The sequence below is a fragment of the Pempheris klunzingeri genome, chromosome 7 (genome assembly GCF_042242105.1).
Source record: "Pempheris klunzingeri isolate RE-2024b chromosome 7, fPemKlu1.hap1, whole genome shotgun sequence".
Taxonomy (NCBI): domain Eukaryota; kingdom Metazoa; phylum Chordata; class Actinopteri; order Acropomatiformes; family Pempheridae; genus Pempheris; species Pempheris klunzingeri.
The window spans coordinates 1,801,554-1,828,587 of NC_092018.1; the positions used below are offsets into that span (position 1 = coordinate 1,801,554).

General features: G+C 43.6%; 1 protein-coding gene across 1 annotated transcript in view; it reads right to left on the reverse strand.

Annotated features, from left to right (window-relative positions):
- Positions 1 to 524: 524 nt before the first annotated feature.
- bmp2k (BMP2 inducible kinase) overlaps positions 525 to 27,034 on the reverse strand; it is a 51,430-nt gene continuing 24,920 nt past the window's right edge. Inside the window, exons 5-16 of the mRNA XM_070833900.1 lie at positions 24,486 to 24,607; positions 22,001 to 22,082; positions 18,583 to 18,715; positions 17,315 to 17,418; positions 17,145 to 17,224; positions 16,184 to 16,332; positions 15,833 to 16,023; positions 15,520 to 15,750; positions 12,938 to 13,173; positions 12,120 to 12,289; positions 11,108 to 11,227; positions 525 to 2,020 (exon numbers count right to left, since the gene is read on the reverse strand). Of these exons, the coding sequence (XP_070690001.1) occupies positions 567 to 2,020; positions 11,108 to 11,227; positions 12,120 to 12,289; positions 12,938 to 13,173; positions 15,520 to 15,750; positions 15,833 to 16,023; positions 16,184 to 16,332; positions 17,145 to 17,224; positions 17,315 to 17,418; positions 18,583 to 18,715; positions 22,001 to 22,082; positions 24,486 to 24,607 (3,072 nt within the window). The 3' untranslated portion in view covers positions 525 to 566. The remainder of the gene's footprint in view (positions 2,021 to 11,107; positions 11,228 to 12,119; positions 12,290 to 12,937; positions 13,174 to 15,519; positions 15,751 to 15,832; positions 16,024 to 16,183; positions 16,333 to 17,144; positions 17,225 to 17,314; positions 17,419 to 18,582; positions 18,716 to 22,000; positions 22,083 to 24,485; positions 24,608 to 27,034) is intronic.

The following is a 27,034-nucleotide window of genomic DNA, read 5'->3' on the forward strand; positions in this document are numbered from 1 at the left end:
GTCTAATAAGGATAAAACAAAGTGGTTAAAGTCAACTCCCAAATGATTCCACCGACGTGAAAGGCCAGCGAAGGCCGGCAGTGCCGTGGTTTCCGAGGTACTGTGCAGCAAGGCGGAGCCCAGCTCAGGTAAGGCTTTGTGGTGCTAACAAAAAAAAAAACGTATCTGCAGATCAGAAGGCAGGTCGTAAAGAGCTTTTTGCAGCGAGTCAAGCTGTCAAACGTCAAAGTTTATAATCACAGTACGATTTTCGAGTGGGTTTTTTTCCGTTTCTCCCGGTTCAGACGTCTTTACGAGCGTTAAAGATGCAGCATTAAAGGCTTCTCAGCAAACGGGTACAGCTGAAAGATATGTGGAAACATCACTCGCACTCCACAAGATTTAGGTTTTTGTTATTGAAACCGAGAGGTGTTAAAATGTTCTTTAAAAAAAAAAAAGAGGCGTTAGGACATTGCTAGCTTGTCGTTTTGTGATTGTTTGAAGGTGTTCCCAAGCCAAAAAAAAAAAAAAAAAAAAGCTTAGAGGTTACTTAACAGCAACTTGGCAGAGTGGGAAGATGAGAGAAGTCACTGCTTCGTGGGAAAAGGTGCCGCTCCGAATGGGTCGAGATCCACCGGCTGTGAGGGCGAAGGCGGCTGCTGCTGCTGCTGCTGCTGCTGCTGCTGCTGCTGCTGCTGCTGCTGCGGTCCACTGGGGGTGACCATTTCTGTGAAGGGCACTGCCCCGAAATCATCCATGATGCTTTCTCCGAGAGAACCTGTCCAGGACTTGCCGTTGGCTGTGTCCATGTCGCTCCTGCTGTCGGCGAGTCCTTGATACTGGCCGTGCCGGCTGCCGTCCTGAGGGTGGAAAGGTTTGGCTCCGAACGGGTCTAAAAGGGTCTCGTCTACCGGCAGAGAAGCACCTTTGTCTTTCCCTTCGGTCATGGTTATGTCCACGCTGATGTTCTCTTTAGAGTCAGAGGTGCTAAGGAACTCGTTGCTGCTCTGCGAGTCTCTCCGTCCGACCTTCTTGTGTCTGCGGACTCTCTCAGGTGTGCGGTAAGTTGGCTTGTTGGTCTTGCGGCCTCCGGTCGGGGTACCGTGGTGCCGTTTGCCGTTGCTGCTGCCGGCCGTTGCCTCCTGCTTGGTTTTCCTCTGGCGCGAAGACAGCTTCTGGAGGCTGCGCTGCTTCAGCCTCTGCTGCTGAGGGCTGGGCGACTCCTCAAAAGACGGCCGGAAGATATCTTCAGCGCTTCTAGAGGTGGTGGGAGGCGGTTCAGTGGGGCCCGGCTGGAAGGGCGAGAAGCCGAAAACGTCAATGCCCTCAGGGGAGACGGGCGGCGTTTGGCCCATGGGGACGTCACTGCCGCTCTTGCCTGACTTGGAGAGGTTCCGGCTGAATGGCGCTTTGGTAAAAACATCAAACTCGTCCGCAGGTCGCTGCTCGTGGCTGACTTGCCTGAAAGGCGCTTTGGCAAAGATGTCTGAGCTTTCTGAAGGCCCGGCAGGCGAGGCTCCTTTGAGGAAGGGTACAGCACCAAAAACGTCCACGGCAGCCACGGCCGGAGCAGCTCCGGCTCTGCTGGGCGACTCGGGAGGGGTGATCAGAGTCGTGCCAGAATCCTCCCGAGGACGACTCCTGGTGGCGACCGAAGCCGCTTTACTGGCTTTCTTTGAGCGGCTCTTGGCCCTGCTGGGGTCGTAGTCCGAGTCAGAGCTGTGCTTGTCTTCATCCTCCTCTCCCTCTTCTTCGGAGTCCATCAGCAGAGGCCTCTGTCCTAAATTCTCTGGCTCGGTGTCTTCCCCGTGCTCGCTGTTCAGGCCCTCCTCCTCCTCCGGCTCCTCCTCCTCGCTGCTTTTCGGCGAAGGAGGGTCGGACTCAAAGTCGCTGTCGGACTCTTCGCCTGGTCTGCAGTTGTTCCTTCTGCCTGGTTTGTGCTCCTTCGAGGCCGCCGGCAGCAAATCCTCCGGAGTGGGTTTAGCGGGGGCGGGAGCGCCGACTTCCTCATCGGTCTGCTCAGCCTTCATCACATTGGTCCCTGCAGAAACAGGACAAAACCAGTTAAGATGGTCCTGGGCCTCTTGTAGTTTAATATTCTCTTCAATGTGTAATTGATGTTTTCACAGTTTCTGCATGTTTCAACAAATTTACCTTTTCTACGACCATTTTGAATCCATTTTTAAACTTATTTACTTATTTAGTACAAAGAATGTGAAAGAATATTTGGAGTCTTTCAATTACTTATTTATTCATATTTAGATGAGTACTTAACTTTAACTTATTACTTCTAAATAACTAATTTGGATGTTTTGTGATAACTTCTCACCAGGCTGCTTGAGTTGTTGGTTTTGTTTCTTAGGTTTTGTTACAGCGTGATAAATAAACATGTATAAAACACACACACAACTTTTTAAAAGTGAGGTTAACTTCATAATCCAGTGAATTTGAGATCATATTTAGGGCATTTTAAGGCCTAAAATTGAGATTATTGACTTAACGAAGGACTGATTGGCAGAAGTAGACCGAGTTTTCATTTCCTACAAACGCCCCTCGGCCCCGCTGACCTCTGTAAAATGCGGCATTAATGACATCAGGACGACTCGGCTTCGGTTTAGAGGACCACAAATACTAATCCGAACAGTTTGCCCGATGCTGAAGCAGACGGAGCGGAGAAGAGAAGGAGATTTCACAAAAGTCAATATGGTCTAAAAGCTGCTCTGACTTCTCGACTCTGACCCTGAAATAAGAAGAACGGGCTTAGAGGCGGAAGAAATGAGACGCCGAGCTTTTCAAGTAAATTTAAATCTCTCTGTGAAGAGATTGAAGCTGTCGGTCGCTTCCTTTAGACTCAGAAAATGAAGCTTTGTTCTGCAGTAACTACTAAAAGTCTTACACATATTTGGCGTTTGCTGAAAAAACTGTGCCTTGTGTAAATTTATTTCCAAGAGATTTGCATAATGGCAACTTAGAAATTAGCCTAATTAGCAAGTGGATAGTCTCCAATTATATTCAAAATAAACTGTGCCACACACAAAGAGCCAATTTATTGTTCCCTATTAGTGGGAGCTCTTCATTAGAAAGCAGAGAAAAGACCCCCTGCTGTGAACACGAAAATGGAAACCTCTCCACATCTTCAACTGTCCAAACTGGCAGCACGAGATGACAGATTAGCCAAACTAAAAGCTTTGTTGTTGATAAATGAAACACGGCAGCGATAGAAGATAAAAAAAAAAATAAATAAATAAAACAAAAGTCTCTGGAATAAAAACATATTAACGCAGGAGACACAAAGTGCTCTGCATCTGTTTGCTCCGGCCGACAGCTCCCAGATTACAACTGGTAATCACCTCCCAGAGCGAGAGACGATCTCACGGAGCAGAAACGACGTTAATCACGAGAGAAGACGACAGACTGACGCACGGATTTGTTGTGTCGTTGCTGAAGGATTACACGCTGCGTCTGATCTCTACAAAGATACAAATAAGTGGTGAAAACATGCATGTGATTGTTCTCTTGTCTGATGGAAGATAAAATCTGTTGGGGGGGGGAAAGGAGCTTAGAGAAGTGTACAAGGTTACTGACAATCAACAGCTTCTAACAAACCCAATCACAACACTGTAGGTGAGGGAGGACATGAAGCTCCCACTGAGGGTCCAGGGTGATGGATTACAATACAGCTGAATAGATCCACAAAAAATTAGTCAACAGATTTAGAAAATTAATTGTTTAAGTCACTAATCAAGCAGCGAGGACTGCAGGTGAACCGGTCCAGTAGATCACCTCAGCCAGCAGACACCAAACGGGCTGCAATGGCTGCAACGTGATCCTTTGGGACAACTGATCACAGTAGGTCCACTAAAAGAGTTTGTTTGATCCACTGACAGGCTCAGAGTGTTATTCTAAGTGTGTGACAGCATCATGGAAAGGATCCCTACAGAGAGAGACCTGGAAGATCCTTTTGGTTTAACCACAAACAGCCGTTATATCGCTCTCTGCACACACACCAGACTACATTCACTAAAACGCTGATTTTAGCTCACAGAACATGAGAGTTGCTGATCTACCTCATAGCTGGATTGATTAATTTGTTTGTGCTATTGAGTCACTTTGGTGTAGTAAAGGGCTTGTTTGGATCCAAACTAAGTTGTTAAAACACCGTAGTCACAGGAAGTAGACCAGCACCTCCTGCGTTTTGCATGGTAAAATGACGTTTTTGTCAATAGAGTCTGGTGGCTTTTAAGAGAAACAAAAAGGATTGCAGCCCGTATCACAGCTGCCGGTGGAGGTGATCTACTGGACCGGTTCCAAAACCTTTTGTACCCGACAGTCATTTCAAAAATATATCATGTCATTCAACTGTTGGAAAATTGTAAATACCTGAAGGTGTTGGTCTGATGGTCAGATTCATAATTAACACATTTCCTCATCACATTTACACTGAACACAAAAGCTGCTTCTGTCTGAGAGAAGAGTTCTGCTTTTTTCCACACAGAGAAAAAGATCTAATTTCTATGATTTTACTCTGACGACACACTGGGGGGGGGGGGCGCTTTTTAATTATTGAGGTTAATTTGGTTGTAGTTTGACACAGAGGAGGATTTGGAAATGTAAATGGCCGCGCTGTTAAATCATTTTAATTAAAGATACGGTGCGTGTAGAGTGACTGAGACGGTTCGTTGCTCTACATTTTCCACAAACTGAACCCCCGTCTGTTCAGGCACGAATAACGGGATTAAAATATCAATAAGCAAAGCGAATAAATTATCGGCCTGTTTGGGGTCACGTCGCTGCAGAGGTTTGGTGAGCAGCAGCACTTCTGTCGTCATAAACTGGACTAATCTTTCTTTATAATGAGCTGCTCTGTATCTTCAATCAAATAACAGCTCGTCAACCGGATTATTCTTCTATTTTGAAATGAGAATGTAACTTGCTTCAATCCGTTTTGGAAAAACAAATACATACATATACACTTTTCATTTACTATAACTAATAAAGGCTGCAAATAATGATCATTTTTTATCAATCAATCTTTCCTTTGGTCTATAAAATGTTGATCTCAGAGCTCAAGGTGACGCCAAACAGCAAAATAATCAATTTACAAATGTTAGAAAACGGAGAAAAGCCGCAAATCCTCACATTTAAGGAGCTGGGACTAGATTTTATTCATTTGTACTTGTTTAAATTAAAAAAAAAAAAAAAGACCAGACTGAGTTTATTGTAAAGATTTACCCTGCAAACAAATTACCAGAGAGGTTAGCGTTTCCTGAAGGAGCCACCTTTAACTGACCGTGTGTTACAAAAGGGAAATAACATTAAAATAACAATGAGGCGCACAAATACAGAGAAAGTGGAAGAAAATGTAGCTCCTCCATTCTCATGTCAAGATAAATGTGTTTATCCTAGAAACCACCCAGACTGTGTGAAAACACACAGTTTAGATTTGGCTCCCTTTATGATGTCATAAGGGGATCTGCTGGTCATGTGACCTCCTATAGCCTATCAAACCCCCACTTCCTGCAGCCAAGAGAGGAGAACACGGGATCTTTAGAACGTATTTGGAGGAAAAACGACCAAAAATGTCCAAACTTCATATCGATCTCGCTGAACTTGTGCGTCGCCGTCAGGACTCTAAAAGTCTCTAAAACAGCATCTGTGCTCATGTTTGAACATTTCAAACGCAGACGCCGACGTTTTGACCACAGACTGTATAAGAGAAGTGGATGAAGACACTCAGACGTCACCTGCTGGTTTGTTCCCTGCTGCTGATTTTTAAATCCTGAGTTTCCCCTTTACGGGCGTCGCCATCTTGGTTTTTCTGGAGCCAGAAGTGATGTCATGAAGAGCGCCTCTGATTGGGTCAGTGAGCAGGAAGCCCCGTCCTACTTTCCTCTAAACGGACCGTCGCTGACTAAATGAACGTCCTGCATCAGGAAAATGTTCCCTGAGCTGATAAATCAGGAGAGAAGTCGGCTCATTTTCCTCATTGACTTCCATCAACATTTCTTTTACACAGTCTGTGGTTTTGACCCTCCGTTCTGTCAACCAAAAGTCTGAGCTCGAACACAAAGACAGCCATTATTTAGAAGCACAGGAACATCTTGCCCGTGGTGTAGTGGTGGAGAGACTCTACAACTTCGATCAAAATGAGCTTTAAAAAAAAAAGGAACCAAAGTGAATATTGATTTGGAACGTTTTTTATTTATCAGTAACATTCTATAAAGAAATACATTCACACTCACAGTATGATACAGGACCTTTTACATAGTCTGTTGCAAAAACAAGATATGTATAAGACAACTTGTCGATCTATAGGTTGTATTGATTCTGCAGGGAGAGGTACCAGGAGTATGGCTAAAACTCAAGAGCTGTTGCATCCTTAAAAACACTTCTAATGAGAGGGAATTTACACTGAAAAAACAAAAAGGGAGTCTTAGCGATCTGCTCTGGGGCGTCTAATGCCTCAGCGGGGCGGGGGGGTGGTGGGGGTGAAGCTAACAATAAAAAAAATCTACTAGAAAGGGGAGGAAACCAGACCTCAAGACAGAGGAGAGAAAAAAAGCACAGAAAACCTGCAAATGTAAACAATATAACAACATATTCAACGTCTAGGTTTGCTTGTTCATCCCACAAAATCCTGGGATGAGAGATTTCACGCACTTTAATAAAAGAAATAAAGTGCAGTTTAATGGCTCTGGTCGTCCCTTTCTCTCACTTTTCCTTTTTGGCTTCGATGGTTTCGCGCCTTTTTCAAAATCGAAGCTATATAGATCCATCCACCAGTACACATGAACAAGATGCTTCTGAGTATGGCTGTCTTACTACATGAGAAATGACAAGAAACGAGGCAAAAGGAGGACTGAAATGGAGGAGGGGGGTTTTTTTTTGGGGGGGGGGGGGGCAGTGATAATGAGAGACATGATGTGGAGGAGAAGCGTTGGGCAGCAGAACTCCAAACTTACCTTCAGCTAAACACAAATGACATTTGACCACTTAAATAAATGTGTTTGTACCAAAACGTCTGCGTGGATGAGCGATGGGTCTCGTTCTCGCTTGCTGCTCTAAGGCGGAATAACAGCAGCACAGCGAGGGGCAGCGACCGTACGTACATACAGCCCTTTAGGATTGTATGGATTTAAAAAGAATAAAAAAAACAAAATTAAAAATGTTCACCATTTTGACGGATATCAACAACAGCAGAGTGTGGAGGGAGTACCAGGTCGTGTCTACGTCATGTGGGAATGAACCTCTTAAGCTCAGCAACAGAAAAAAATAAAATAAAAAACAACCTCACAGCTTCAACTCGTCCTGCCGGATTCATTTAATTCACCTGCCAGCTGCTCCTAATGTCTTCCCTTAAACTGAAGCTTTGTGCTCAAGTCCTCCAAACAACAAGCAGTTCCTCTGTAGGCGCCGTCGCGGTTTGGGAAATAAAAATGCCGTACGAAGGCACTTTGCATCCAGAAATGGAAAACAAGTGACTTCTACTATAAAGCTTAATAATAATTTAAATAAAAAGAAGAGTTGAATCAATATGTGCAGTCACACCGCCAGCAGCTTCACTGTCTGACCGTGAGTAGATACTGGTCTGAGGCAGAGCTGCACTGGTCCAGTAGATCACCTCAGCCAGCAGCCACCAAACGGGCTGCAATGGCTGCAACGTGATCCTTTGGGACAACTGCACCTGATCACAGTAGGTCCACTAAAAGAGCTTGTTTGATCCACTGACAGGCTCAGAGTGTTATTCTAAGTGTGTGACAGCATCATGGAAAGGATCCCTACAGAGAGAGACCTGGAAGATCCTTTTGGTTTAACCACAAACAGCACACACACCAGACTACATTCACTAAAACAGGGATTTTAGAGAACTGAACACTGCACAGAACAAAACATAAAACCAGGGCTCAGAGTTAAAAACACTGGAGTTATAAAACTAAAGTTCCTGTTACAGCAGCTCTGCCTCTGAGAAATCTGCTATGGCTGGAGGTAAAAACACCAAGAGCCAAAGAAGAACAGAAAAACAAGTAAAACATGGCTAATTAGTGCTAATGAGAGGCTGTCTTTAAAGCTGCCAGCGGTGTGTTTGCACAAGACTCACCTGGTACCTAAACAACTCGGCGACACGCTGTGATGGCACAAACACAGGAAGCTAAAAGGGCTGATCCAAAAGTTTTGTTTTTTTTGTTTTCTTCATGCCAGCCTGAAGGAATGACACCCGGTCCCTGCAGAGTGGTTTTAAATCCAGTACAAAAGTCCCTTCAATCCGTTTGGTTTCCTGTTTTGGTTTTTTTTTTTTTTTATTTCCTATGATCCAATCTGACCTCAAACAGAATTTCAAATTCATTAAGTAACAAGTGAAGACAATAAAATATTTCCACACCTACATTCAAGTGCTTAGAGGGTTATATTGCATCATTATCTTCTACTCTAAAGTGGACTCGCATTAAGCCGCCATGTATCAGGACACGAGAGATGAATTCACTGTAGGAGAGAAAAAAAAACAAATCTACTCTCACTTTCCCGAGAAACTCTGTGTTTTTAGTGTCGATGCAGTTTGTCGTTAAATAGTCGGAGTAACAAACAGATCCTCTACTTCGCCTTTCAGACGTCACCGATTCACATTGACGGAGCAGGAAGAGTACGGAGGCACAGAAGCTTATTGCTGCCACCGACGGGACGCGAGTAGGAATACTGTGATATTCACATTGTTATACCGAGGCTATGATCCGTGTCGGGTTAACCCACATGCAGTCTGACGGGTTAGTTAAGCCTAACTAACTAGGTTATAGTAAAGTGGACGTTAACATCGGCCTCCACAGTAAAGTGCACCGTCCACACGAGAGCGTTTGAGGCTTCGTCGCAACAAAAAGAAAACAAAAAGAAACTGTTAACTTTCCCAGTTTGTGAGGAATCTTTGCATTGCAGTTTCAGTGGCCAAAGATGGTCGACGGGTTTTAATGTAAACAAACGGCAAAGAGCCACAACTTTGGAAGTTCAAGTGATGTCTTTTCCCCTCCGATTGGAGTTAGTTAGTCCCGGGGCCGAGCGACGTTTGGGTCAAAATGGCGTCCGACAGACACTGTGGGTGTGGAGGGACGGCAGAGCGGGAGCCACAGTGAGAGGGAACGTCTCAATATTAAAAGGATTAAATGGTAATTATGGGAAAAAACTTGTCATATTAAGAAAATTAAATAGTATTTTTATTAGAACTAAGTCATAAAATTTCAAGAAAAAAAGTTGTAATGTTACAAGAATAAAGTGTTTATTTTAGTATTTGTGGAATAAAGTCATAAAATTAAGTGAATTTGGGGAATATATTAGTTAACTAGCATATAACAAAATGAACAAGGGGGATGAAGAATAGCAGGTAATGATACTGACCTAAATTTAAGTACAGTTTCACAAGATCTTTTTAAAAAGGTGACGTGCTGCTCTGCTGATATTTCCCCTCTAAACCAGGTGTGGAGAATTATTAAGACTTTATTCTCTAAATGTCTGTTTGTTTCCCCTCCGTGTGGCTCGAATACTCGTCGTAGTGAACGGCATCATGACGTGAGAGCTGATTTTTTACTGTGAATCTGTTAAAATCCAGGATCATTAGTCCGCGTCGCTGCGCTCGGTGGCCGACATCAGAGTTCGGAGGAGTCCTCGTCATCGCACGTGTGATCGCCGACTCAAAATAGGTAGAAAGTGTGTAATAGCTGGTCGATAATTACTCGTTGGGGGGAGGGGAGGCGCAGAATTAGCAACCAAAACAACACGTTCAGGCAGAAACCAAAAGCTACACCCACTAATTAATGTTAATTAACATTTCTTCTTCAAATCACAACTGAAGAGGCCAACTGTTAACACCAGGGCACCAGTTTAGGACGCAACATGCAAATAAAATAAAGGTATAAAGGGCAACTTTTTAAACCTGGGTCCTATTTTTATTTATTTATTTACATATCCTGGTGTCTGAGTGACTGGTAGGTGCTAAAAGTGTTGGAACTGGTCCAGTAGATCACCTCAGCCAGCAGCTGCAAAACAGTCTCCATTGGTTCCATTCTCCATTACAGAGAGAGACCTGGAAGATCCTTTTGGTTTAACCACAAACAGCACACACACCAGACTCCATTCACTAAAACAGGGATTTTAGAGAACAGGAAGTCAAACAATGACACAAACAAACTATGTCCAAATACCCTAATGTTTAAAAATAGAGCCCAGGTTTAAAAACACCAGAGTTTTCCTTTAACACTTAATAAGGAACCTCATCAGGAGACAGTGTTTCCTCCTCAAAAAAAACAGATGCTTATGATTTATGGAGTTTGTTCAGCGCTGTGGTTTTTTTTTTTTTTAATCAGACGGCTGAAAGAACAACTACATTCGACGGTGAATATCGTTGTGAAACTGTGACACCACTCAGCCCTAATTAGTACCAGTGACAGGCTGTCGGCCTCGTTATGGTTCATATTGCTTTTAGTGCCGATGGACTAACTTGCTTTTACACCCAACTGTGTTCCATGTTGGACACAGTGAATTGGAAGTTGTTTTTTGTTTTGTTTTTGCAAAGCACCTCACCATGAGAGTGTACGTTTTGTTTTTGGCCCACACAGTGAGACTGCCATGTGTTACCGTGTACCGTGCTCCAGCCATCATTTGATTTAGACCGGGACTATAGATCCAAACCCAGGCAGAGTTGGAGCCTTGTTTCACCCGGTGAGCTGTAAGAGGAGACTCAGACTCTCCTTCAGCTGACTTGCATAAAGGTTTGTTTACAGCCCGGTGCAGAAGGCCAGAGCTGATTGTAATCAATTCACAAAGTGCTTTGTCCACTTCACTGCTCGCGCTTTTCCTCCTAAACAGAGCAGACGCCTCACTTCACCTTTCCATCATATTCTACACCGACACCAGAAGCACAACTAATCTGCCGACTGACATTGGGGGAGACGAAACACAAAAATCTGACTCATTGGTTTCTGATGCCCCTCTGTGGGGTCTGTGTGGCATAGGAGCTCCTGACTGGAGGTCAGGTGGGAACAGAAGAGCTGGACAGGGGGGGGGCAGGAGAGGGCAGAGGGCAGAGGGGGGGGCACGTGGCTCCACAGTGTTGGGTCCTCACGGTAGAGACTCCTCTAAGACTTGCCTGCGCTGGCCACGAACGGGACTGAGCCGAACAGGTCCTCTGGAGGGAGGGGCTTGGCAGTGGAGGCAGCAGGCTGCGGTCGGTCCGTTTCCACGCTGGACGTTCTCTCCACTGGCTTTTCTGTGGGAAGGAGGTCACAGACGGGAACATACTTAGATCATCTATGGCTATGAAACCTTGCCAAGTTTATTAACCACGTGTAAATATGAAATTCAGGGTAATTCTGGTATTTTTTTTAACTTTTTAAACACTATTTTTACACCCTATTTTGGTGTCTAAATGACTGGTAGGTACTAAAAGTGTTGGAATTGGTCCAGTAGATCACCTCAGCAGGCAGTCGTGAAAAGGCTATGGCTACAGAGAGAGACCTGGAAGATCCTTTTGGTTTAACCACAAACAGCCGTTATATCGCTCTCTGCACACACACCAGACTACATTCACTAAAACAGGGATTTTAGCTCATCCAACACAGGACTTTGTATGACTTTGACATCTTCAAGCTTTAGTTTGAATTCAAATTAACGCTTTAGTCCTACCCCCTAAAACACAGAAGTCACACAATAACCCAAACAAACTAAACAATCGAGGCAGCGATAGAACAATAACTCTTGTTTTCTGCAAGGTAAAATTACTGTTTTTGTCACTGGAGTCTGGTGGCTTTGAAGAGAGCGATAGAACGGCTGTTTCTAGACACCAACATATGTAACAGGTTTAAAACACCTTTTCCAAAGCCAAATTCAAGCATTTACAAGGTGCATTTTACAGCACTTTACAGCTGTAAAGTATCACATACTCATCAATTATGTTCTCTCCGAATTATATCACTACACTTGGAAATGCTCGGATTTTGAATAAAGTGCTTGAAACAGCCTCTGTTCAAAAATACCATAATTACCCTTTAATAGATAATTATGTTGTGATATCAGCAAATCTGAATCTGCACAGGAAACTAATTTCCTCTAACTGAATTTTATCTAAATCTGTTACAAAATCACTGAAGGGGGTCACTTGCTTGCTCTGAGCATGTCGAACTCCCGGTCGATCAGCTCCTCCTCGGTCAACTTGGAGAAGTTGTCCTCGCCAAAAGGGTTCCAGCCCGACATGTCGGGGGGGTTACTGACTGTGCTGTTGCAGCTCTGGGAGGGCGGTGTGATCCCGTCTGAAGCGAGCAGAGGGTTCCTACTGTGGAGGCAGTGCAAATATAAGAAATATAACCTCATCAAATATAAGAATATACACAAGAGGCAGAGGTGACAAAGGCGTGTCATCAATTAATCAATCAATCAATGCTTTTTATGCTTCCATTAACATTTTTTTTTTTTTTTAAATTAGCAAGTAACCAAACTTTCGGTTCCACATAGCAGTTAAAAGATAATTCTGTTTTTTTCTGGGCCCTATTTTTTTTTTTTTTTTACATATTTTGGGTTTGTAATGACGAGTAGGTACAAAAAGTGAGTCTGTGTGAGATATTGGAATCATAATCATTGATAAGAGACTACATATGTTGAGTTTGACAACTATTTTCCAGAGCTGTCCATGTTAGACGTGGACAAACAGCACCACAGTAATGTGGGAAAACTATAATGATGCTTCAAAGGAAAGATTGTAAGTTGTTGTCTGATTCACTATCAAAAGAGTCTATAATTCATATTTAGACATTTTAAAAAATGAGCTAACCTCATACTGAATAAGGCAGAAGTGGCTGTGCAGGAATAAAAAGTTAGTTAGATCCTTGTAGAAGTAAAAAATTTGCAAATGTGATTTAAAAGCCTAAAAACTAAAGTAATCTACTTTCATACAGGATGAGATTTTAAAAAAAAGGAGGATTACCTGGGGTTAGTGTACAAGGGATCCACAGGTGACGGCCCCCCCATCTGACCAGCTCTAGCTCCCGTTCCAGCGGTGGGTGTGGTGGCGTTATAGGAACCCAGCTGGATCTGGAACTCAAGAGGGGAGGACATATAGGGGAGAGGCTGCTGAGCGGGATGCTGCTGCTGCTGCTGCTGCTGATGGTGATGTTGCTGCTGCTGCTGCTGCTGGACAAAAGCCTGTTGGTACTGGTGCAGCTGTTAGGGAAGGAAGAGAGGGAGAAGAGGGGGAAGGGAATGAGGGACGGACCTTTGATTTCATGGCGCACAATGATGGCAACAAGATGATGAAATGTTGTTAGAAACCAGTTCTGGATTTGGAAAGCTGGGGACACAGTGGAGGGGAGGGATGAAGGGATGAGAGTCAAACAGCACGTCGGACACCGAACTGAACAAACAGCTCAAACAACAGCTGACAGTCTGAAAGCTGCATTATCATTATCTATCAGCTGTTCTAAGGAACATGCTAACGGTCCTGACTCCTGATCCACATGTTCCTCCTCCTCATTAGAGAATTCACATAAAATAAAAAAACACAACATCTTTCTTATATTCAAAACTTGGAGCCATTTAAAACTGTAAACAACAAGTACGGCGGCTTAGCTGACGCAGCCTGGTTCACCTGGTTCACCTGGTTACCCTGGGTAACCTGGGTAACCTGTACTGTCGCTGCTATCTGGAACGGCAGGCGAGACCCTTAATAAAGGCTGAGAGCAACACTACTAATGTAATGTGTGAAACTATATCACGTCCCTTCGTCCCTCTCTGTGACGGTCAGCTCTGCCTCTCTGCCAACTGAACACATCTGATTTGTGCCACGTTGTCAGACTATTTCTACGGAAGAGAAATGTGCTGTAGCATCATGTCAGAGCAGTTTCTACTACTTTATCTACAGTCCAGACGCACAAAGGTAGTTTCAGTGACACTTACAGCCAATAAGACGTCGTTGGATGTTTAAATTTGCAAAATAAAAGGCCAAAATCTTATGGCACTTTTCCACTAGCACCCACTCGACTCGACCTTTTTGGTTCTCCATCAGGTGATAATACCAGGTACTATTTAGCGAGCTGAGTGGAGCTGAAAATGTGATGTCACCAGACTGCAGGCCTCCGATTGGCCAATCAGGGAGTGACATCACTGGATGAGTCATGAGAGCGACTCGTTCACAAGAATCAAACCCTCCGTTTTTAAAACCTGGAAACAGTTTTGATTATTCCTGTGAACGAGGTGAACGGATCCACACAAACCAAACGCTCCACGTCCTCAGTTGTGTTTGTGTTTGTGCCGCATGCAAATTACACCACCGGAGTTTCGGGCCGCCTTGTTATGACGACCCCCCCACTTTGAGGAGGAACGCTACTGTAATGGAAAACCAACCAAGTCGAGTCGAGTCGAGGCGAGTGGAGGTAAAACTGTGTGATGGAAAAGCACCATTATTTTCAAGCTTTGGCCCCAAAACCGTGGAACATAGTGCACCATGAATTTTGTGCACTATGATACTGTTCAGGTTCAGATATATAAGAGTTTGTATATAAGAGTTATTTTAAATGCATTTTCTGAAAAGAGACTAACCTTTAAATATGACGTTTGTCTTTGGGGACCTGTTGCTATCATTTAATGCTTCTGACCAGATTTTTGTTTCTTATAACTGTTGCTTCATCTTTTTTTCCGGGTTTACTTCTCAAACCATATTTGTGTAAAAAAAAAAAAAAAGCCCTTCTGTGTTGTGCTTTTAAAATCCTTGACAAATGAGGCTGCTCTGATGTCACTACACCATATTACACAGTCTCAGACTTTTAGCAAAGCGTCTCCGGCACAATAAGGAACAGGTCTGAGACCACAGAGGAGACGCTGCTTTTAAAAAACACTTAGCAGGTGTCTTGGGAATAAGAACAGCGATTCTGAGAGGTGCTCTCTCCCCCCTGCCTGTGAACTGCTTCATATGTCAGGATGGAAACTGCTCGATTTCACCCTCTGTTCGATCCCCTCGTGGCTTCGCTCAGACCAGATTGCCTCTGAAATAAAAACAGATGGTGCGCGTTCGGTGGGAAACTGACTAAAAATTGCGCCGCCCCAACAGTGTGGATTTGGAGGACCTGTGTTTGTGTGTTTGGTTCAGTAGCTGCGTAAATACTAGTTTTCTGAATATTTGGACAGAGTCAGCAGGAAGTTTGAGCGTCTGCTTCCAATGCTGCTTGGCACAGACATGAAGCGATTCGACTGGCTGCCAGTGTTTGGAACAGAGAGAGCAATTTTAGGCCACTCTGACATTAAATGAAATACTCAGCTCTGTGTTATTTCATGCTGCGTCTCCATGTGTTTCACTGTCATTTGCTCAAACTATTTATTACAGTTTTGGATAAAATCTTCTGCTCTGAAATGCTGTCATGATGTGGAGGTAGAGTCATCCTCAAATGCTTGAGTGGGCTTGAGCTAGAGCAGCGTCACATTCAATTTGATGGGTGTCCATTTTAGCGTCGCCGGCAAATCAAATTCAAGCTGCGGCGGCTTTGGTGGCAGGTTCAGACCTGCGGCAGGACTCACCATGGCTGCGTACTGAGCCTGGGCCTGGGCCTGAGCAACCTGCTGCTGGTACATGGGCTGCATCATCATCTGCTGCTGCTGCTGCTGGAGCAGGGCCGCCTGCTGCTGCTGCTGCTGCTGCTGCTGGAGCAGGGCTGCCTGCTGCTGCTGCTGCTGCTGCTGCTGCTGCTGGAGCTGGAGGGCCTGCTGCTGCTGCTGGAGCTGGAGGGACTGCTGCACAGCCTGTTGGTACTGAGGAGGGTTGGAGAGAGATTAAACATCCTCCTCTCAGTGGCGGTTCCTGTGATGGTGTTTGCTGGAGTGGCGGATGTACCTGGAGGTATTGGAGTTGCTGTGCATTAGCATGTTGCTGCTGCACTGCTTGTTGCTGTTGGTGGTGGTGGTGGTGGTGGTGTTGTAGCTGCTGTAGCCGCAGGTCACCGGGCTGAAGCTGCTGCAGGACTCGGTGCTGCTGACTGCTGGGCTGGGGCTGCACGGATGGCTGCGCCGAGCCGGGGGTGGGAGCTGCGGAGTGGACAGGTGCAGACTGATGGGTTTCTGACACTGAACACAAGCAAGCGGTAAAACTAAAAGCCTGAGAAACGCTTTAAGCGAACAGACACAGGAAACTGATTCTAAGCCGTCTAATGTCTGTAAAAACAAATGTCACTGATGTTGGACAAACCTTTCTGGCCATTGCTGACGGGTGCTGAAGGCACGGTCATCTTGACGGGTGTGACGGTGTTGGCGAGCGGCAGGACGTTACTGTTTGCTGCCTTTGGCCTCTGTCTGGGAGCGATTGATGTTTCTGTGGGGCCGACAGCGTCCGTTATCCTGGAAAGGAAGAGTCCAAAGTTGGGATTTGAGTTTTTGTGACCAGTGCCGATAAATTGTGTCCCTCAACAAGTCACGGCAGATTATAAACCCTGAAAGAGTTTTTTTTATTGTTCTGTTTTGTAATTTATCTAGAGGAAGGTTTCCTCAAAGGAAAAGGTATGAATGGAAGATAAATTAAGTTTCTTTACAAAACCAAAAGAAGAACGCTTTGACTGCAAGAACTTATTGGGATAAATAAACAGTATACTTTAAGGGATAGTTTGGAATATGGACAATAAAGAATGTACTGCTGTGGAGGGCGGCAGCAGAAAAACTTTACCTTGCCATCAGATAATCCTTTCTAAAAAGGGGACTGAAGCTATTTATGCTCTCTTCTAAGCCACCAGACTCCATTGACAAAAACAGTAATTTTACCTCACAGCATGCAGGAGTTGCTGCCTCAATCGGGTTGTTTCTTTTTTTTTGTATTATTGTGTGGGTTATGGTTAGACTTGCTCCAAACTAACCCTAAAATATAGAAGCAACTAGATGAGCAACTTCATCAAGAGCGCAATATCACAGCTTCAGATCCCGGTCAGAGAGGACCGTCTGCCAGCAAGGTTAAGAGGTGAAAATATTCTAAATATAGCGTACACTAAAACTAATGCTTTTTTTTAGATGGGCTTTTTTAGGGGGCTAAAATCCATTTTCCTGTGTCAGCGAGATGTAATTAACACAGTCACACTCGCTGACAATGTGTACTCAGAGGATTGGTAGTGTTTCTGTATCATAGGAAAACTAAAATAAAGAAAGTGGTCAGTCAGCAGTACCTGGCTTTCGTCATACTTTTCCGAGCAGCGACCTCACTAGCCGTTAGAGGCTCTGGGAGCGACGTAGGGATGGGAGAGTTCTGAAAAAAAGGGCAGGAGCGTCACGTTAATAGGATAAATACCTCCTACAACGCTGAAGCCGCGCCGATTTGCTCTTTCTGTTGACTTACAAAGAGATTTGGCACTGGACAATCTTTTCCAGCTAATTTGAAGGCAAAGTAGGACACTTGGTAAATGTCTGGTCTCGTCTCCTGGTCTGGTTCGAGCATATATCCTGGAAAAGACAGAGAGGTCGTTTCATACAGCATGCAGTGCAGAACTACAGCGGCTGATTCACTGTGGTGGGCCTGCACTGTCTCCCTTTGGCCACCTGGTGGAGCTGTTGGTTAAGTCATTTTAAAAAAGGAGGCTCCACTGCAGGATGAGGGGAAGTTAAATAACTTAAAAGCAAATAAGGCCGTCATGACTGACAGTCCGTAACTGGTTCAAACAGGCTGAAGCTGTGGAAAAGCAAAACAACAGAGCTGAAGTCAGCAGAGAGGGAGCAGTGGTGAGACGGCAAAACAAGACTGTGGGTGCAAATTATAGTCCAGCTAATGACAGAAAATACATGAAATGAAAAACAAGCTCCTCAAAATCGTACAGATTCTCAACCTTGAGTGCTGCACTCGGTTTAACCGTGTCAGAAACTATAATTTAACACAGTGGAGCGCACACACACACACAGTCAAGTCCCATCATGCCGAGAAAAGCTTTCAAACTCAAACGGCCTTCAGTTTAACTAACAGAGTATAAGAGAATAAACTAAAACATGGCAGGAGAAGATGGAGAAGATGGAGGTGTAAAATGGAGAAGCTAACTTAATCTCTGAGCATCTAAAAAAAGACAAATTCTTTTATCAAATTTTGACCAGATTTAAGCCTCGACTTTGTTCGTTTCATGATCCTTTTCAGGCTTCTTCGTGGGAATAATAGAAACATAAGCTCCCCTGGTTCTAGTGTATATAGTTATATCATTAACACGAGTGTAGGTAAGAAAGCTCAACACAAAAATGACAAAATAGTACACAGGAAGTATGTAGGATGTGGGTTTGCACGTATGCAAAATATGTGTGTCAGAGATTGCTTAAAATTAAAATGATTTTTTCTAATGAATTTATCATATTTGTAATGTTTTTCTATCAGGCACTGGTGTGTGCAGATGTTTTACTAGTATATATATGTGTTTAGATAAGTACTTTGGAAGTACTGTGGATTTTAAATACCTCTTTCTGTGCATACTTATATGTACACGTGCATAAAAAAAGAGAAACACCTAAATTATCATATATCATCAGAACACACACAGGCTATGAAAACGAAGAAACAGAAGTGATACTAAACACTTTTAATAAACACTAAACACCTAAATTGTTCCCAGTGTTTGGTGACAAACTTACTGATTAAACAGTGCAACTTGAAGGAGAATTTGGAGTTATCTGGAACGATAAAGGTTCCGTCACATATGGCGACTTGACTCTCCCCAAATGGAAGTGCGAAGAAACACAGCTTGTACAACAAGCATCCAAGTGCCTGTGGAGAAAACACAGAGAGCGAGAAACACCTGAGCATCACGTGACTCTTTCAATGCAGGTACACACACACACACACACACACACACACACACACACACACACACACACACACACACACACACACACACACACACACACACACACACACACACACACACACACACACACACACACACACACACACACACACACACACACACACACACACACACACACACACACACACACACACACACACACACACACACACACACACACACACCTGAGCTGTGCTGCAGCACTTTTACAATAACTTTTATTGTAAAATCGCTTTGACTGTTAACAAAAAACCCATCACAGATTCATTTAACACACAAAAGGATCTATAGCTTTGCCTTAATGAAGCAACACCTCATTAAAGGGAGTCGCTATGGGCAGAAACATGCACTGGTCAGTTTAGCTTTCATAACACATCTTCTTATATCCAAAATATATATATTTAGCCAGAAACCTCCACTTTAGCAGCACTTGCAAACACATAACTTTAGAGTTTTCCTTCTGAATTCCGAAGGTTTTTACAGACAAATTCATTCATATATCTGGAAATGTATATAAATGAGCGCATAATGCATCATTCACACATTTTAACATTAGAAAACCTGTAAAACCAAAACATATTTGTAATAATCCAAGTAATCAGCTGGGGGAAGTTTACTGGCAATGTTTTTAAATTTAAAATGAGTTAAAACCTGCAGTGTTTCGCCCTAAAATCAGCTAGATTATGATTCAAAAGAAGAAAAAACAAACCTTAAAGTGTTACTTTACACTTATATTAAACACAGACAAACTCAGAGCATCTTATGAATAAAATAACTGTCTTTCAGTACTGTTTCACCAATTTGGGGAAAAATCATAAATTTGCAAATTCTTTTGCAGATTTTTCTGAAACTTTGTCTAAACTTTTGCATGGAACATTTGAATGGAGACCTGGTTTATGAATTAGGAATTAACATTTGGAACAAAGCAGCAAACTTGAACATTAATTCAGTTCAAGTTGTTTAGAGTAAAAAGGGAAAAATACCATCAGTATCACCAGCAGGAGAAACTAGAAGCGACAATATACAATCTGTGCTTCTTATGACGCTAGAAGGAGCAGTTGTCGTCGATGACGGTGGAAATGCACATGACTTCAACAAACATGTAAGGAGCCACATAGAGTCCATTGTATCGGGATGTGAGGGTCTGACGTTCACCGCTCTGCTCAGCAAAAGATTAATTCTCCTTATGTCAGCGGCTAAAAAGCTGCTTTTTTAAAAAAACAGGCCCAGAGTCTGCTCCCCGGCAATGTGGCTGTCCAAACAACTCCACACGCAGAGGGGCTCTGTGCCCAAATCATATATTCAGATGGCGCTATATTTGGCTCCAGCGTCGTTTTGGTGGCGGTGATGTAGCTGCAGATGAAAGAGACTGTGGAATTAGCCGCAGTGTTTAGGGAATGTTTTCCTGTAAGCGCTCTATCTGAAGACTGATATTCTTCGCGGCTCTCCGCTCGGAGCTAATCCAGGCTGATACTAAACTCCTAATCTGAGTCAGACGGCACATCCGACCGCCAACAACCCCGCAGATAATATGCCGTTTGTGTGCGAGGCGCAACGTGTGAAACGGTGGAGTTTCAAACACGTGGCTAAACATAGGACAGGAAGTGAGAATGCAGGGGGTGGTCGACGGGAAGCAGTAGTCATCCTGTCTGTTCATCTGCTCGTGCACAAACACAAATATATATTAAAGAACAGGTGCATTACATTTCCAAGCCATCGTTTGTCAAAGACTTGCATGTGTTGGTGATTATTCGTTTGATTTGACCAATAATCCAACACGCGCCTGCAGGACGGCCGTGGAAAGACGACAAAGTGGTGACAAAGTGAATTTTTGTTTTTAGTTTAGTTTCAGTTAGTTTCCAGGGAGGATATTTTAGTTTTTATGAGTTTCAGTATTAGTTTCACTTATTTTTTTATCAATAAAATGGGCTGTTTGTTCGTATTGTAACATCAATTCAGAAGTTATTGAATCTTCTCCTGACGCTTTATGAAGGCAGCTGTCTCCCACACATGTCCACATCCCCGTCTCAACAAACGCCAAGGCTGAAAAAGACTTAAACTAAACATGTTTACTGTGTATTTCTATTTTATTTTAGTGTGACGCCATATTGTTTCTGTGCAATTACTTTTCTTTTCTAAAAAGAGAAAAAAGAAACTACCTTTAATACACTCGATGTAACAACAATATTCTCATTTCTAAATTTTTATTCTCATTTCAAAAGCAGCTAGTTATTTAAGTTTAATTATAGTTAATAACCTTGACCGTTTCAGCACAAGAACAAGGTTTTACCAGTTGGAATTAATCAGTTTTATAGGTTTTCACTTGTGTTACTGCGTTACTGAAGGGTGAAACTACCTCCCGGCTCGTATCCTCGGTACTAGAGATCTTCCTCAAAAGGCCGGGATAGTTCAGATAAACCCAGACTGTGTTTTGATCAAACTCCTGCTGAGCATCTTCAGAAAAGAAGCCGACAGCTTGATGGACACCAGTTTGTTCCTCTGGAGGGAAGCCGGCAGGTTAAGCTTGGTAGTTTCGTTTGTTTATTAATTTGCACTGGTTTATATACAGTATGCTCATATTTATATATTTTATACACATAAGTGAATCATCATGCCTCTTTATCCAGAGCAGCAGATCATTTTAGCAGTACCTGTCTGTTTGGGTCATAATTCAGTTTTAAAACTACAGAAAAAGTGTCATCATCAGCAGCCACATCTTTAAACGCTGGCTGGGTTTTAGTGCATTAATTTACACCACTCCTCAAAATGGCTGCCGTCCAAGCCCCTCGCTCCTGCCTCTCTACCTCGCACCTTTACGAAACAGCCGAGGCCTATTTCACACGAGCTCATCGAGGCCCTAAACTGGGCCTAATTATTTCAATACTGAGGGAGAATAGGAAAGGACAGGCAGCAGGGAGGGAGGGAGGGAGGGAGGGAGGGAGGGAGGAGTAGGACCAGGCGGAGTCCTGGCTTTGTACTCAATGATGTTGCTTAATGTTTTATGAGGGAAAAACACTGTTGGAGAGCTGGTGGAGGCAAACAGCCGCGGGGTGAGCCGGCAGAGAGATACAGGGAGAGAAGGGGAGGGAGGAGGAACCTGTCAGGGCAGAGCGACGCCCCGGACACTGCCAGGACAAACCAGCCCTGCAGGGTGCATAACACACACTCACACTGATACTGCACACACATACAAAGCAGGACCTTACCCATATATCAGCCTTAGTGGTGATGGCTTTCCCTGCGTACAAGTTAATCATCTCCGGCGAGCGATATGAAAGGGTCGTGTACCTGAGGGATAAAACAGGAAACAGTCAGCGGCGGGTCAATGTTCGAATGATTGAGCACAAAAGGTGGAAGGAGGAATCTGTGCATTTACTCAACCACTGCACTTTATACCAGTTTAGAGATACTTGCTCCACATGTTGTGTTACTTTCTACTTCTGCTTCACCACATCTTACGGGAAAGTAGTGGATTGTTTTCTTTGGCAGCTATAGTCGCTTATTTTACATGCAAAACACATGATAAACGTATAAAACATGACGATTTAACAGCCAAAATATATATTTATAAGTATAAACAATAAGTGATGTGTTTGGCCACTTCGGTGCAGCCATTAACAGCAGCAGTTTGGACATGAACATGAAGTATATTTTGTGACTACTTCAGTAGCTTTGCTACAGCAGGTCTTCAACGTGTGACGTATTCTTTATTTTTTTTATTTTTTTTTACATATTTTGTGTTCTGGTAGGTAGTAAAAGTGTTGGAACTGGTCCAGTAGATCAGCTCAGCTGGCAGCCATGAAACGAGCTGCATTGGCTGCAACGTGATCCTTTGGGACAACTGCACCTGACCAAAGATTAAAGTGTGTGACAGCATTATGGAAAGGATCCCTACAGAGACAGACCTGGAAGATCCTTTTGGTTTAACCACAAACAGCCACTTTCTGGAAGACACCAGACTCCACTGACAAAAACAATAATTTTACCACGCAGATAACAGGAGTTGCTGGTCAGCTGCTACTTTGCTTGGTTAGTTTGTTTGTGTTATTGTGCAACTTTGGTGTTTTAACATGTTAGTTCAGATCTGATCTGACCCTTAAAACATAAAAATGCCAGCAACTAAAAACTAGCAACTCCAATGTTCTGTTCTCTAAAATCCCTGTTTTAGTGAATGTAGTCTGGTGTGTGTGCTGTTTGTGGTTAAACCAAAAGGATCTTCCAGGTCTCTCTCTGTAGGGATCCTTTCCATGATGCTGTCACACACTTAGAATAACACTCTGAGCCTGTCAGTGGATCAAACAAGCTCTTTTAGTGGACCTACTGTGATCAGGTGCAGTTGTCCCAAAGGATCACGTTGCAGCCATTGCAGCCCGTTTGGTGGCTGCTGGCTGAGGTGATCTACTGGACCAGTTCCAACACTTTTACTACCTACCAGTCACTCAGACACCAGGATATGTACAAATATGGCCTACAGCGGGACATTTACATGTAATGGAGTATCTTCGCCTGCTGAGCACAGTTCCCATTGTTCACACATTGGCGCTTCAGTTAACTGATGCACAGAAAAAACATTAACCAGAATCTGCCAGCAAAGATTGCCGCGTCCACCTTTCAGCGTAACAGAGAGCCCAACGCTCTTTTTTTTTTGTTTTGTTTTCTATTCAGAGTCAATCTGATAATAATCAAAGCAGCTGGTTATGTTTGGAATCAACCCAGCTGAGTTATGAACATGCAAAGACTGCGTGAGTCACCACAGTTCAGAGGACTGATGGTTTCTGCTTGACCAGAATCAAGAAGGAGCGTTTACACACGGTCATATACTGCTGATAACGACCACACATTGCACTTTATTGCAGCTACAAATGCAGGAAAGTTAACGGGCCAGCAGACTGTTGTGATTTGACACTATGCAAGTAGTTACTACAGAGCCACCTCCCCCATTCGCCGTCATCTGCAACGGATCATCCACGGTGACTGGCTGCAGAAGTAGCAGTGTATATTTGTGACTGTATGCTAGAACTTCTCTGTGTTTAGGTAACAGAGTTATTCTGACCTGCTCCCAGAGTGACTTGCAAGCTCACACAAATAAACAGACCTAACGTCATATTTGAGAGCAATCTGGCCACATGTGGTTTAGCTGGGAGTATTCTAACGGCCTCATAGCGACGTGGAGTTCAGAGTGATCACTGCAGGTTGGTTTGCTGGCCTGCCATGTCCTACATCACAAGACGTTATGTTAACAGCTTTCCCTCAAATACATCTACCACTTAAAAAGCCATTTTTGAGACCCAATAGCTACATCAGACACTACAAGTTCCTTTTGTGCATCTAAAAAACCACAAAGATGAGAGAAATTAGACCAATTAAAAGGCAGTGGCTCTGGTTTGAGACAATCATGTTGTTCCCTTTTTAGCTTGACTTGTGTCACAGTGGGATGTTTGTATGGGTGCTAGAAGGAGGAGAAGGAAAAGTGAGATGTGCAGAGACGCCACAAAGGCTACGAGATCCCATTTATTTTTCTACTTTTAACACTAACTGCCTTTAAAAAATTAGAAAATAAAGTTTGATTTGAGTGTTTTTTTTTTTTTAATTGCTCTCTGATTAGAACAGACTCAGTTGGGAAGGTGGCTCCATAACTCGACTGTATCGAGTGACATGTGGAGCGTATCTTTAATTGCTGGAAAAGCTTACTTCTTAATCTCGTCCTCCACGGCCGTCACTCCGTCTTTATGTGGCATCAACACCTTGTGCGTGGCACTGCCGAAGTCACAGAGCACGTAATGTCCCTGGTCGTTTAGCAGGATGTTTTCAACCTGGTAAAAAGGAACAGAAAGAGGTTTTTTTTTTAATGGAAAAAACAAAACAAAAAAGTACAACAAATAAAGTACAAATGCAGAGACGGATGCAGTTGAAAGTCATTTATTTGTTGGCTGGCTGACTTGAACACAGTGTTGCTTTAGGGCGGGGCTACCTGGGGGTCTAACCAATCAGAGGTGGGTCATGCCTAAACATAACCAATCAGAAGTGTGTGGAAAAAAAACTCATGCATCACTTCTGGCTCTAAAATCAGGATGAAAAGAAACCGACGGGTGACATCACGGTGGCTACGTCCATTCCTTATATACAGTCGATGTATACAACACGTCACCACACCCATTTATGTGTTAAAGTACTTGTACAACTTAATTCATATTTTGCTTCCAGCAGATGCTCTGTGAATAGGACCGACCTCATTGTGAAGCATGTGACGAATGTAGATCATCTGCATCCTAAGTAATTCAGCAAAATCTGATCGCACGTGGTCGCGACTGAGACGCAACGTTCGATTAAAAATAAATAAATAAATAAAAATCACATCAACTGTGACTCTGCAGTGGTTTGCGGCTGACAGACGAACAAACAAACAAGCCGAAGCTCATCCCCAATTACATCATAATGCGCACGAACAACAATTAGTGGATAAAGTCGCTTGTAAGAACTCGCAAATCCCACACCCACACACAAACCTGCTTAAATACACAGAGATGGAGCAGTGAGACAAGCCCTCATTACAGTAATGCTGCCACAAGAGTCTCATTATGGCCCGTGTCCTTTCAATAACACATCAGTCTGAAAACAGATGTGTTTCTCATTTCTATCTTATCAGATGTGTTTCTTTTTGGGGGTTTCAGGCCTCAGTTTCTCCATCATACTTTTATTTTAGGACCACGGCAGAGAGATTCAAAGCCCGTAAGTAACAAAAGATGAGCAAAGACGGGTATGAGGAATGGCTGTGGAGTAAATCATGGAGAGATGGGAAAACAAGTGGCAAAGAAAGAGGAAGAGGCAGAAAGGATGAGCACGGCTGAAAGTGCAGCAAGGGATACAATGTGAAAAGTAAATATCTGAAATTAGAAGGCCAATGAAGTATTTGTAGGTATTTGCAGACTAAGAGGAGATCGGGGGGGAAAGATTTCAGACTGAGCTGATGAAAGCAACACATAGTGTCTCAGTGCTGTTGACAGCTCAGGGTTAAGGGCCTTTTTTGCACTCTCACTTCCCCTGGCAATGCGTGACTGGGCCTCCGTGGTCTTTTGTGTCCCCGCGATGTTATGTAAGCCGCGTAGGCCGAACAGATAGATGCAGACAGCGAACAGAGGACAGGCCTGTGGAGCTGAAGGGGCCGCACTGTTTAGAGGCTTGTCCAACTGGACTCAGTACAGCGGCCCACTGATGGGGCACTGAGGAGAATTCAACAAGGGTGGGAAATTACCACCGGCCTCCACAAATCAGCAAAATGTGGGTAAATCTGGCTCGTTGCCGCCCTTGATTTGAAAATCTATTCTAAAAAATCACGTTAGCTGAAAGTTAGGGAGGAATTTCACGATGTGCCAGCTGCCGTGGCCTGTACAGAGCAAGTCTGGTGGAGGAAAGGGGAAGAAAAAAAAAAGAGTAAAACAAAGTGGATGAGCAAGAAACAGGGATATCAGACAAGAGGAAGGAGAGGAAACAGGAGAACAAGCTGGCAAAGGAAGCGGGGGAGCATAAGAGGAAGCAGAGGAGTTAGAACGAAACCAAAGCTTTCTTTCTTCAGCTGAGCAAGCAGATTCACATCACTTAAAGGAGAACTCTGGTATCTTAAACCTGGGTCATATTTTTGTTTTACATATTTTGGTGTCTAACTGACTGGTAGGTGCAAAAACTGTTGGAACTGGTCCAGTAGATCACCTCAGCCAGCAGCCACCAAACGGGCTGCAATCTACAACTGCACCTGATCACAGTAGGTCCACTAAAAGAGCTTGTTTGATCCACTGACAGGCTCAGAGTGTTATTCTAAGTGTGTGACAGCATCATGGAAAGGATCCCTACAGAGAGAGACCTGGAAGATCCTTTTGGTTTAACCACAAACAGCACACACACCAGACTACATTCACTAAAACAGGGATTTTAGAGAACAGAACACAGGAGCTGCTGCTCTGCTGCTGCTCCCTGAATCAGTTTATTTGTTATTGTGTAACTTCAGTATTTTACTTTACTTTTTTTACTTTAACCATTCATACTCACTCCACGGTTATTCTTATTATTATTCAGTTCAGTTATTATTTTTCCTTTCAGTCCTACTGGGTGTTAAGTAGAGTGAATGTAGCAACTACATACCCCCACCAGAAATAAACAGTTTCTGTTTAGGTCCACTCAAAATAATAAGCCAGCCGGTCGGGTTTAGGAGTTTTCCTAAGGGAAATGTTAAGGAGTGATGATGA